Source organism: Mus pahari, chromosome 1, assembly GCF_900095145.1.
Source record: "Mus pahari chromosome 1, PAHARI_EIJ_v1.1, whole genome shotgun sequence".
NCBI lineage: Eukaryota > Metazoa > Chordata > Mammalia > Rodentia > Muridae > Mus > Mus pahari.
Genome location: NC_034590.1, coordinates 108,942,191 through 108,955,071, shown reverse-complemented (window position 1 = coordinate 108,955,071; position 12,881 = coordinate 108,942,191). Strand labels below are relative to the sequence as shown.

At 54.5% G+C, this 12,881-nt stretch overlaps 2 protein-coding genes across 2 annotated transcripts in view; one reads left to right on the top strand and one right to left on the bottom strand.

Annotated features, from left to right (window-relative positions):
• Nucleotides 1-7,108: 7,108 nt before the first annotated feature.
• On the top strand, nt 7,109-8,675 carry Nkx6-2 (NK6 homeobox 2). The gene is made up of 3 exons (XM_021196102.1): nt 7,109-7,772; nt 7,857-8,029; nt 8,227-8,675. The coding sequence occupies exons 1-3, from the start codon at nt 7,367-7,369 to the stop codon at nt 8,479-8,481; spliced, it is 834 nt and encodes a 277-aa protein (XP_021051761.1). The 5' UTR covers nt 7,109-7,366; the 3' UTR covers nt 8,482-8,675.
• Nucleotides 8,676-10,231: 1,556 nt separating this feature from the next.
• Inpp5a (inositol polyphosphate-5-phosphatase A) overlaps nt 10,232-12,881 on the bottom strand; it is a 186,385-nt gene continuing 183,735 nt past the window's right edge. Inside the window, exons 14-16 of the mRNA XM_021196094.2 lie at nt 12,470-12,538; nt 11,617-11,704; nt 10,232-11,532 (exon numbers count right to left, since the gene is read on the bottom strand). Of these exons, the coding sequence (XP_021051753.1) occupies nt 11,624-11,704; nt 12,470-12,538 (150 nt within the window). The 3' untranslated portion in view covers nt 10,232-11,532; nt 11,617-11,623. The remainder of the gene's footprint in view (nt 11,533-11,616; nt 11,705-12,469; nt 12,539-12,881) is intronic.

The following is a 12,881-nucleotide window of genomic DNA, read 5'->3' as shown; positions in this document are numbered from 1 at the left end:
ATTTGGTACGTTTCTGGGCACTTCCTATTCACACTTGGAGCTGTCCTGTGATGGTGGGCAATTGGTGATAGCCTCTGAATATGAACAAGTGTGTCCACTTTGGGTTAGCTGGGGTGTCTTCCTTAAGGATAAGGTGTGCTCTGCTCTAGTCATTGTCATGCGTTCACAGTGTCCCAGGAAAGACACTCCACCATCTTTACCAGTTGATCAGAGCACCCAAGGAAGGGCAGGGCAGTGACAGTTGGTGACCACAGGGTTTCTTGCTTACTTCCTTGTCAATTTCTACCCTTAATGTTATGTTGCCACACTCAGAACAAATGGCACCACCCCCCGCCAGCGTCCTTCATCACAGAACACTATCCTCTTGGTGTAATTCTAAGGTACATGGTACTCAGCCTCCAACGCACTCCTTTGCTTAGTGCCCATCTCCCATCACAAGGAAGCACCCAGCAAGGCCCCCATCCCCCACCCCTAGCCAGATAGGAAAGTGGACAAAAGCCTGGGGATGATGGAAAGAGTAATTACAAGCTAGAATACTCAGACCAATCAGAATGATTGCCATTGGTCCTCCCCATCACAGGCATGGACAGCTGGAGCTGCAGGGAGTCCCTGGCCAGGGCTTAGCACAAGGATGCCCAGAAGAGACCTCCTCAAGACCCTTAGAGTTTGCCTACCTCACTGACTTTGGCAGCAACGGAACCTCTCACCAGCAGAAAGTCACCTCCACCCTCCACCAGAAAGCCCTCCAAGAAGGCACAGCTCCTGACTGTGAAGTATGCCAAGAGCTCCTCTGGAATAACACACACACACACACACACACACACACACACACACACACACACACACTTTGCCATTTCCCCCAGCTGGTCCAACCCCATCCCTGTATCACAGCAGTGATGGCCAGAGCATTAGCCTTAACACAAATCTTTTACCAGGCTCAGCAGTCAATTAGCTCATGTGGCACGTGGTCAGACCCCCTGGAGGCCCCCAGAGAGAGCTCATTACACGCGATTGCACATCTGTGCCTGAGAGGCCCTGGGGAATTAGCTCTGCACTGTGATTTACAGCCTCTTCTCTTTGTCCTTCCCTGAAGGAGACAAGATTCTTGGACACCGCCCCCCCCCCCCCAGAAGAGTGCACCTTGGGTGGCATGTGACTGTCTCCTAGAAAGCCTTAGCCCTCTCCACCTCCTGGCCTTTGCAGTCCCACAGCAAATCCACTTGCTTCTGGGGTAGGCCCTCTTGTGACTTAGGTGATTCTGCTCCCTGGCTCCCACCTTGCTTCTCACTTGGGCTTCCAACACATAGCAGAGGGTGGGGAGCCCAGCTGCCGAGTGTGCCTGGATACAACTATGGAGGAGTTAGATACAGAACTCTCCAAATGAGAAGAACCAGGAACTTTCAACAAATCACAGCACTGGATACCCAAAGCCCAAGGAGAGAGGGCTGGCCCACAAGATGAGGTCAGGGCTGTTTTGTGTCATCTCACCATGCATTCCTGAGCATTCAGCTGCTACCTTAGCAGGGTCGTTAGTCCATTGGTTCATCCAAGCTCTTTGAAGCTTGGTACCTGGTGGTGTCAGGACTGGTCTGGGACCAAAGAATCAATTGAAGAGAGCCAAAGTCCGAACAGCAAGCATCCCAGGAGGGTTGGAAGAAGCACCAAAGATTCCCACCCTCCTATAGAAGGGCATCCGTTGGGAGTGAGTGACACCTTTGTCTAGGCACCTTTGTAGCAGCCACAGGGACCTGAAGGTTAGCGTTCCCAGTGCTGAGTCAGCTACACAGTGTGGATGGTGAACGCCCAGCATCACTCTTGAGTTTCTCGTAGCAGAGCTGAAGCGGAGCCTTTTGAGACTTCTGGGCCAGAACTCAGGCTCCTACGAAGCCACTGCATCCTCATACCTGCCCTAACCGTCAGCTGGGTCAGGGTCAGCAGAAGACAGCTGAAGAGTCCTGGCCAGCCTCTTCTTTGCACACTGATAGGAACCTCCTGGTTCCTGGATGGCACCTGGGTATGTGGAGGCACACAAAGGCTGTGTGCTGGAGAGAGGTGCCACACATCCTTGTGAGGACACTCCTATTCGCTGTGCCTGTTGGACCATCTGGTCCCTCGGTCCTTGTTCAGGCCATGGCCTGGCACCACTCTAGCATCCTAGGCATCTCAGTGAGGTAGTCCTGAGATCTCTGGCAGGGCAAAGCTAACTCCCGAGCACATCGGTTACCGTCTTTGAGGCCACCCCCATGCACCGGCAAGCAGGCACCTGGGAATGAATCCTCTGGGGAGCAGACTCTTCTGCCTTGTACTCCCTATGCCAGCCCCCAGAGGCTTTTCAGCATGTTTAAGTTCAAGGTCAGTGTCCTCTCCCAGGGTCTCAGTGAAAACATGATAAAGAACATTCCAGTCCAAGGTCGGCCCCCTGCCCCCTTCTGGAAAGGCTGCTCCTGACAGCCAGGATTGACCTTCATACCCAGAAAGCTACAGGAAGACAGGCTTGTGATAGAGACCAGCAGCTCTCACAGCTCATGTGGCTGGAAGAATGTACCCCAGGCCCCAGTTGCTGTAGGACAGGCTCCTGGCGGCTTCTGGTAGCGCTGCTTTCTCTGGAGAAGGGGTAGTCAGTTTTGCCGAATCATGAAAGAAACTGGATGACAAAATCTTCAGTTCATTATGTTTCCCTGAAGCTGCTGCCTACATCAAAGCAGAAGGCTCGTGAGGAAGAGAACTGGGGTAACTGAAGTGGATGGAGCGAGCACAAGCGCAGGGCAGAAGCTGCCTGGCCAAGTTCCGCAAAGCCAGCCTGGTTGGAGAAAGGACAGGGAACCCTGACCTCCACAGCCTAACTCAGAGGTCTCACCCTCCCCTGACACCTGGGTCACCCCAGCCCTTCCTGCTGCCCAGGTGGCTTCCTGACAAGAATCTGACTTCCATCCTGCCTCTGGCCCTCTCTCTAGCCCACCTCCAGCTTCCTGTTGTTCCCATAGCAGCTGTCCCAGGGGCCTCCCTTGGTGCTTCCCTCCCTGGCTCAGTTGAATACCAGGACCCCTTGCTGGGGAGTACTGCCTCCCTGTTCTTCCCAGAGCCACCACCACCTCCTCCTCCTCCTCCTCCTCCTCCTCCTCCTCCTTCTCCTCCTTACTTCCCTTTTAACAATGGTTGGGTTGGTAGGTAAGACCAAGGTCTCAAGTAGAGCCTCCATATACTGTTTTGGTTTTTGCTGTGAGACCGTGCCTTGTTTGTAGCCCTAGCTCTGGCCAGCCTAGTATTTGCTATATAGACCAGGCTGGCCTTGAACTCACAATGATCCACTTGCCTCTGCCTCCTGGTTGCTGAGATTAAAGTGTAAGCTAGCACCCAACCCCTGGAGCCCTTTGGAACTCACTGCTCTGCCATAGGTTTTGTTTATTTAATAGCATTTCATTCACAGAATACTCAGAACATGGGTCCTGTATCCACAAGGGACCTAGAGTGGGCAGCATAGGTCCTTGACTGGCCTACACTGGCCTCTTCTGGAAAGGGAGTCAAAGCAGAGGGCAGCAATTGAGTAGGTTCCCTTTCTCTCAGTACTCCTGAGGCAGTCCTCTGCTGCTGCGGGTGGGGGTACGACACTAGGGAACACTAGAGGGCGCTGGAGAAAGGAGCATCCATTTTCTCAATTTGTTGGCTTTCAGCAACCCAGCCCACCCTTCAAACGTCCCAGAAACTGTGAAGGGCGTGGTGCCAGCTTAGGATCTTCACCTCAGGGCCTTTGTACCCCATCTTTTCCCTTTTATCCGCAGCCAGATGAGTGCTGTCCGGGAGTTTGACAACTGTACCGACTCAGTGATTGTTTTCCTCTGCCCTTTCTCCGCCTGCCGGTGAAAGCAATCCCCGCCCCAAGTCTAGAACTGAGTCACTCACGGATATTTTGAGAAGCATTCACACCTGTGCAAAGGACAAAGCTACTCATAGGCCTCCAAGACAAACGAACCTGTGGCTAAACAGCTGGAGCAGTGCTAGCCAACAGCTTTGAGGATTCGGGTCTCACTCGGCGTGAAGGCATAGTTAGTGTCCATAGTATCTGGGCGCCTCTCAAGGTTGCAAGTCACTGTGATAACCTGTCCCCTCCCACGAACCCTCTGACAAGGCGGCTTCCGGGAGACATCCTTTCACTATAAGTGGGACGCCGATTCTCCCCTCCCGCGCGCTACTCCCTAACAACGTTCCTTCCATTCGCCCTTCCCATAGCGAATAGGAGACCCGGAAGCCTTAGTTAGCTACCTTGAGGGCACTCACCACTAGGCACACAATAGTGCACAATAAATATACACAGACTAAGTGAAGTTCCGGATGGCGAACAAATGGTCTTCTGACCCCAGCTAAGTTGGCCAGCAGTCCTCCTCAATAAAGATTTTCTTCAAGACCAGGAGATGGCGAACCTCTCCACAGTCACACGGGAGGAGCCACCAGGATCGCATCTCCATAGGCGGGCTGGAGGATCTAGTGCCCTTCTGACTAGTTGGAGCTTGGAGGTGGGGAAGGTCGCTCGAGGAGGGCATCACCTTTGGCTCAACCCAGAGGGCAGAGCCTGGGGACGCAGGAGGAGCTCCTGCAAGTGGGGAGGTGGCAGTTTAGCCTCTCTATTCTTGATGGCTGCGCTGGGGCAAGGTGATTAAGTGCCCAGCCTTTTTAGGGGTAGGAAATGACCCCGACGCACTAGGCAGGACAGAACGCCTGAAGAAAGCGCAACTCACTTCATCCTTCTGCCCGCACTCCCCCTTCATTCATCCGGCACACTGGTCTCACCGCGCCCTGAGTCTCTGATCCCAGGGAGAGCAGGGCAATGAGTATCTAGACAGAACGCGACCCCTCTCTCGACTCTGTGGGTTTCGCAGTCAGAGTGAGCCCGTAGGTGTACACAGATCCAGGGCCGCTGGAGAAGAACAGCGACGGAAGATCTTTCGATTGCTCAGATTTAAGGAAGTCTGGACAGGCCCGCGACAACATCCAGAGTTTGAGCACAGAACTGCGGCACTCCTGCCTCACAGCCCGGGGCTCTGTGAGCCTTCGAAAGGCCAGAGCACACCTACCCTGTCTCGTAGTTCGCCTCTCTGAACACTGATTCCGAGGACCGGCGCTCTTCCTAGCTGATTCGGATGTTCAGGGTCGGCTTGGCACCGTGAGGTGGGAGGTTTCAGGACTTCCCACTCTGTCCGCCTCGCATTTTCCCGCCCCACCCCCATGCTGCTCAGAGCTCTGGGTCCTTCTTCTCTAGAGCTGGAGCCCCTGGCCTCCAGCATGGTCTCCCGCGAGCCCAGAAAAGTCCGTACTCTACCAGGGATTGTACTCCGAATGCTCAGATCCTCGTAATCGAAGTGGAGCGAAGGCGAGGCCAGGGGCTGGTCTAAGGGCTCGAGGGAAGCAGTCCAGAGATCCCAGGGTACCATCAGAAGTCCAGACTTTCCAGCGGGCGGTGTGCTCAGCGCTGGAGGGAACTGATCCTAGCTCCGTTGCTGCTGATCGCTGGTCGCGCCCAAATCGATCCTGAGAGTGTAGACTCAGACTAGGAAGCCAGTACACTGAAACCTCTAGGCGCTAGGGGCCACTGCCTACGGGAGGATGGGTAAGGATCACACGTGCAAAGTCTTTCAGATTTCAGGTCCTGCAGAAGTCAGCGGGACCACAGCACTTATTTCCAGTTCCCGCCATAAAGTGGCTTTCCAAGCCTTGACCTGATGGAGACCCGTGGCTGGCGTAAAGACCCCGACACTAACTGTTAAAAAAACGAAACTGAACTTCTAAGAGGACCAGCAGGAGTGGACATTAGGCCCCTATGTGGAGCCTTAAAGATCACTTTTGCCCTTAAGACAGAAACCTTGGAGGCCAGGGCAAAAGGGGAAAGTCGTTATTAACAAACTGCACAGGGCCTCTGCTTAGATCGCCAGGACGGGGAAACAGTAGATTCTATTTCCACAGGTTGTATCACAATCAGTACTAGGTATTATGAGGTTAACAGTAAGCACTACTCAAGAGGAGGAAAGAAATAAGCGCCAGCGTGCTACCTTCTCGGATCCTGCTGTGCGCAGCCACACTAGCTGGCTGCAACCGCCCAACAATTCTATGGAGTAAGAGACCCCTGTACTAGAAAAGAAATTAAGACCTAGTGGGTCTACAGGTCGGGTCTATAGCCAGTGCTCTGTCCGCTAGACTGCAAGCGCATACCCAGCTGAAGCCAATGGGTGTGGTGATCCTTTCCTCTCGGTTCTTGAATTCCACAACCGCTGCATTCTGGCCTGAGCTCCAGCTTGCCAGAAAGCAATAAGCAGGCGAATTCTGGTCCTGGGCCTCAAAGTATGGACACGGGTAACCTCTTCGGTGAATGCCTAATAAGCACAAAATTCGAGGGGGAAAGCTTAGCCTCTCCCAGATATCCCAACCCAACTTCAAGGAGTTCAGAACAGGGGAGGACAGCATGGACTGTGTGTGTGGTAGTAAGGTCACCGGCCTTGCCTGATGTTGCCTGGAGCCATCTGAAGTCAGTGAGTTCAGTTGGCAGATTTTGGCAGATCTGAGGGAGCCAAATCTATTTGATCCCTAGACTCCACCCTTTTTCGTTCAAAATCCACCCAGAAAAGTTATACCCACAAGTTCACAACAGCCCACACCACCATGAGATGGAAAGGATAAGGAACCCCAGTACAGGCCTTGGGCCCTGATCCAAGATGGAGTCCCCTGACCTGTGGCGTCCAGCCGTCCCAGGCTCTTCCCTGAACTAAGCATACTGAGCTTGAGCTTTCGGAGTGGATCTTGAAATCTACATTCTTACGGTCGATAAAATATGTTCTCGTATTTTTTCCTGATTTTCCCATTAAAACCTTTGCCTAACTAAACTCCCATCCAACGGGATTTATTTCATCTCTAGGGAGATAAATCAGGGGGCAAATTTACAGCCCCGGAGGCACCTGCCTCGCTAATGGGCCCTTCATGGAGTGCATGGCCGGCGGGGGCGCGCGCAGACGGGCCGGACGCTGGCCAATGGCCTGGTCGCCAGTACCTTCAGCCAATCAGCGCGCGCGCCGCGCCCAGGCCCCGCGGTTATCAGTGCGTCCATCCCGCGCGGCGCCGCTCCGACCTGCCCCGGAGCCGCCACCGCCGCTCCCGCCGCCCCTAGTATCCCTGCCTTCTCTCGGACCGCCGCCCATTCAGCGCAGCAGCCGTCGGTCCTCTCGCTTTCCCGTAGGGGCCGTCGGCGTTCGTCTGAAACGCGGTCCATCCGTCCCAGCGTAGCTGGCGCCCATCGGCGCCGCGCGCAAACTTCCCGAGCCGGCGGGCGCGGGCGGTGGAAGCGGGGCCCGGATGGGCGCCCGGGTCGGAGGCGGCGGCGCCCATGGACGCTAACCGCCCGGGCGCGTTTGTGCTGAGCAGCGCGCCTTTAGCCGCGCTGCACAACATGGCTGAGATGAAGACGTCGCTATTCCCCTACGCGCTGCAGGGCCCGGCGGGCTTCAAGACACCCGCCCTAGGCAGCCTTGGCGCGCAGTTGCCTCTAGGCACTCCGCACGGCATCAGCGACATCCTGGGACGGCCAGTGGGCGCAGCGGGTGGCGGCCTCCTAGGAAGTCTGCCCCGTCTCAACGGGCTCGCCTCGTCTGCAGGTGTCTACTTCGGGCCCGCAGCCGCGGTGGCTCGGGGATACCCCAAGCCTCTGGCGGAACTGCCTGGGCGCCCGCCCATCTTCTGGCCTGGTGTGGTGCAGGGCTCTCCCTGGAGGGACCCGCGACTGGCCGGCTCCGGTAAGTGGCCCGCGCGGGATTCATTCGGTAAGGAGAGGGGCCGGGCGCGGGCCTCGGACTGCGCTCACTGGCTCTTCTTCGCAGCCCAAGCCGGCGGGGTCCTGGATAAGGATGGCAAGAAGAAACACTCGCGGCCGACTTTCTCAGGCCAGCAGATCTTCGCGCTGGAGAAGACTTTCGAGCAGACCAAGTACTTGGCAGGCCCAGAGCGCGCGCGGCTCGCCTACTCTCTGGGCATGACCGAGAGCCAGGTGAAGGTGAGCTCGAAATGGACCGAGGTCCAGCAGTATTGAGGAGGGGCGCGGGGCCCGGAGTCCGCGTCCTGCGAAGGGCCGGCGAGCGGCGGTTCCGCTACGGCCGGACCGCGGAAAGCGCTGGCGTCAGGCGGGTCCAGAGTGCTGGTCGGGTGAGGGGAGCCTCGGTGCCCGTCTGATGATCCCTCCCCCCCCCCCAGGTGTGGTTCCAGAATAGGCGGACCAAGTGGCGCAAGCGGCACGCGGCAGAGATGGCGTCGGCTAAAAAGAAGCAGGACTCGGATGCTGAGAAGCTGAAGGTGGGTGGCTCAGACGCGGAGGACGATGACGAGTACAACCGGCCCCTGGACCCCAACTCCGATGACGAGAAGATCACGCGGCTTCTCAAAAAGCACAAACCCTCGAACTTGGCGCTCGTTAGCCCGTGTGGCGGCAGCGCGGGGGACGCCTTGTGAGGATGCGGCCAGGCCGGAGAACCCGAGAACCGGGACTCGCGGCATAACCCGACGCCAGCCGCCCAGCCGCAGTGTGTATATATATTTTTACAGAATAAGTTATAAAGCGGACGTTGGCGCGGCCTTGGCGTGAGGCGCGGAGTACGGGGTTTGGGCCGATCACTTTGTATAATCAATAAATTATTTAACACGTCCTCGTCGGAGCCGTGGCTCCCAAGGCTGCACATCGTGTTTCTTCCATACGGAGCTGGCACCAGCGGGCGGGCAGGACCCTGCAGACCCCACCTAGCCTGTTCTCTCTGTGGGCGCCAGACACTGGTGCAGGGGGGCGCGACAGTGCTTGATGACGACCAACGCGTGTGTGCGTTTGGTTCAGAGGTTGAGCGCCTGGTGATGATCCCAGAGCGCACGGTGGTGGCAGCTTGCAGGAGCGCAGAGGTTGTGAGACTGAGCATGCCCCGGCCCTGGGAAGGCAGCTTCAGCCGCCGGGGAAGGGAAGGACACCGCCGCCCCGCAGTGCTTGGAGGAGCCGGGCCAGCAGGGAACTCGGTGGAAGAGACCCCAAAACAGGTATGATTTCTGTTTTCTGTGCGGATCTTTTTAACACATTTGAAGGAAAACCCAAAGTTCTGCAAGGCTTGTTCATTAAAAGCAGCTAGCACCTCACACTACACTTTTTTTTTGTTTTGTTTTGTTTTGTTTTTTAATGTATTTTCTTTTTCTCAAACTGGGGGAGTGTGCCCTGTTACTATGCGCCCATGTCCTGGTTCAGGCCAAATCAGCACTGTCCTACCATGGGTAGCGTTCTGTCCCTGTTATTTTGTAATAATTATCCTGTTTAGCCAGAATTCTAAACATTTTGGATATAATTACTAAACTCCAGCAGTGGGTAATAAGACCCGAGGCTCGGCACCATCCCTGGCCCCTGGCTATCAGTCTTCCACTTTCATTGGTAGAAAGTGTGGTTTTAAGCAGGGCTGCAGACATCCTGTGAATCCTGCCCAGGCACCTCACAGTCTTGAGCCTGTCAGCAGCCCTGGCTTCTCAGAGGGCTGACAGGAGGGCCCTCAGCCAGGGTCTCTTCAACCTAAAGAGCTAAGTCCATAGGTAAGACCAGTGGCTCATGCCCAGGCAGCCTGGTGCTATCTCCACCCCAGACCTTTCAGGGCCACAATTCCCTGTAGCAAAAACCCATCTTCCGCCCCATACAAGTCCATCCCACAGCTCTACCTTAATGCAGTGAATGTCGGTGTTAAGTGTGCAATTTCCACATTAGCTAATCATGACAAGACTACTCTCTGTAAGGCATTAAAAATGTTTCATTGGAACCATGAAAAGCCCAATGCTCTGTTTTGCCTTTTGTGCTCCGTCACTAAAGTCAAATGCTTCTTCTGAATCTCCGACTTTCTTTAAAAGGAAGCAAGATTTTTTTCCCCCTTCTTAAATGGGGCAATGTGTTGTTTCTGTGTGGTTTTTCAGCCAAAGTTCAGAGCAGAGAAATATTGATAAAGGTTTTGGGCGAAGCCAAAGAAAAGCTTTTGTTTAATTCTGTCTAATAGAGTGAGGGACCAGCCTTTTCCACTACAGTAATAAAAAAAGTCCATGAGGCTTGGTGCCCTGTGGCAGAATGGAACTCTGAAATTCCCAGAATCAGAATGGGCGGGAGCAAATGGCACAAAGGAGGCCACTCCTGGCACTTAGCATTTCAAAGGCAAGGGAGAGGGAAGGATGGAGACTAAGCAGCAGGAACTGTTTTCACCATGATCAATTTTATTGCTTAGGAACCGAGCAGTCACTTCCAGAGGCCTTCGTGGGAAGGACCCACAGCTGGAACCCACGGACAACCGCTGCGGACATGGCACATTGGCAAGCAGCGACCATGGCAGTCACAGACCCGACCCTGGCATCAAGGACACAGGCTGGCCTTGAGTGATTTCTAGGGAAACCGACATTAACTCGCGCCTCCGCCCCATCCAGGAACTGTAGTGTTCAGAAGTAAATCAATAAAAGCACGCTGTGTTTCCTCAGCAGGCTCTGCAGGCGCCTTCCGTGGTTCTCAGTGCTGGGTGCGAGTCCAGGCAACAGGCTGTGCCCAGCATCACCCGTCGCTTTTCTGCCAGGTTTACACACAGCCCATGCTAGAAGCAATCTGTGGGAAGTGGACGAGGCTACTTCTAATTCTCCCACAAGATTATGGTTTTAATGTAGGCTACTTGGCACCATAAAACGGTAACAAAAGACAGACAAAACGGTTTACAAAATTCTTAAAAGGTACACCCAGGCTAGCTATAAACTTCACATTCAGTTCTTAATATTACACAGAAAAAGGCAGAAGAGTGACAAGCTGCTAGTACAGGCATACCACAGGGCCCCTCGCCCTGGGCACTTGCTAGGCCTTGTCTCAGGAACAGGTGCCGACTGCTGATGGACTCGCAATTCATCTAGACTGCGGTTCTGCCTGCTCAGGACACTCGTGCACTCATACTGGAAAGTATATTCAGCATAAGTTTTGGTAAGATTTATAAATTATTTTTAAAAAGTATATACTTATATGTATTTATATATATAAAAATGGAAAGCAGCTGCAGTGTGATTCTCACGCCACGTAACATGGCAGTAGAGTCAGACCTCGGGCCTCGGGCTTGGGCACACGTGGCAGCCTGGCTGCCTGGGCTAGTGCCCGGCACACTCCTCCTGGCAGAGAGGGACGCTGGACACCTGGGGCTCTAAATGGAGAAGCTTCCTCCACAGACAATCGTTAGAAATGGAAAACTGTGAAGTCTAAAATACAGGCGCTCTGCTGTCTGTTAGAGTTTTGGCAATAGGACTGTGGCTTGATTAAACCCAATATGTCTACAATGTCACGTGACAGACACAACAGTGAGGTATGTGAGGCTTTCCGGAGGTCCGGAGGCTGAAGCGAAGTGTGGGGCCGGCCGGCTAGCAGGTGATGCTCGGGTGGGTTCCGATGCAGCTGTTAGGAGGATGAGTTCGATACACTGCTACAGGGAGGCCTCTCGAGGATCCTCTCACGGCGCTGGCACCTCTTCCCTGGAGTGGAATTAGTCATTTGTTAAAGGATCAAACACACCAGGAAAAGCTGCAGAAAGGAGAGCAAGGAGGAGCCATATTTACCACCACGTCACTGCACGACACAACACTTGTGTACATGGGCGTGAGGTTTACCTGCCCCAGGTGCGATTCGGAAGGCCAGGAACACCGGCTGCAGTGGGAGAAAAGGGGAAGGTCAGCATGCCCAGGTTGCTGCCCGCTGCTTCCTAGACTCTGGGCCCCGACATCTGAGTATCTAGAACTGAGTCCAGAGGAGTAAAGGCCAGTCATGTGTACAAAGCACAGACTGAGACAGTGAGCCTGGAGCTGGGCCACGAAAGGACCCACATAACCTCTTTGAAATGTAAGGAGGGTAGGTTCCAGATAGAACTTCCCTCTGGAGTGTAAGGAAGTACAGAAGGACCAAACGCCAAGGGCCATATGCACCCATGACTAGCATATGTAGCGTCCCTAGCCCAGAGCCCTTAGATGTGGAGGATGTGGGCTTATCTAATTTGGCCAAGATCTGTCACCTGGCCTCAGTGCCGCTGGAGACTGTGGGCCACTCTGGGTTCAGGGGCAGTCGTCTGTGTATAATCAGTCAGTGCACACCTGGTCTGTAAGACATGCATTAGCACACTCTCACAGGTGTGAGCTCAGCATAGGAAGGCCAAGAGCACAGCCCCAGTGTATACTGAAGAAGCAGCTGATCATAACCAAGACATGATGTCTTACACACAGTAGGCTTCTCTTCTGTTATGACTGATACTTCTCCTGCTTACCATCCACCCACCCATCCTTTGGTATGTTATTAAAACTAAATTAACTCAGACCAACGTTGCTTGCTTGGTAAAGCCAGTCTAAAGAAGAGGCCCCTCACTCCCTTCCCACCCACAGGAGTTCAGCCCTTGGGCTCCAGCAACACTGTACAAGTCACCTTGTGGTCTCCCATGCAGACATTAGGCCCGATGTGGTCGTAGGTGGCAACCTTCTCCTCGCTCTCTGACTGAAAGGAAACAGAGAGAGGGGGTGTGGGAAGGCTGAGGCAATCTGAGGCCCTGCCAGGAGGGACAGGAAGGGGCCTCAGAGTATCCCTGGGATCAGAGAGGTTAAAGGGGGCCGCACTACATCTCAGCATGTGGCTGGCTCTTCTGCTGAGAGGAACCCTACTTTTAGAGAAGAGAGGGGCAGGTCAGCCTAGGGGGTCAGGACTCCCCCAAGTCTCCTGTGCCTGTCCACTAGTCAGCACAGAGCCCCAGGCCCTGCAATTAGTGCCACCCCGACCTTCCTTTTAAGGGCATGTCCTTATGTGAGTAGCTCATCTGTTTCCCATTTCCCCTATTTACACT

Excerpts from the sequence above, each read along its gene's own strand:
- Nkx6-2 (XM_021196102.1), top strand. The coding sequence starts at position 7,367 with ATGGACGCTAACCGCCCGGGCGCGTTTGTGCTGAGCAGCGCGCCTTTA. Across the intron at positions 7,773-7,856 it reads CCCGCGACTGGCCGGCTCCG|CCCAAGCCGGCGGGGTCCTG; the intron begins GTAAGTGGCCCG and ends TCTTCTTCGCAG. Across the intron at positions 8,030-8,226 it reads TGACCGAGAGCCAGGTGAAG|GTGTGGTTCCAGAATAGGCG; the intron begins GTGAGCTCGAAA and ends CCCCCCCCCCAG.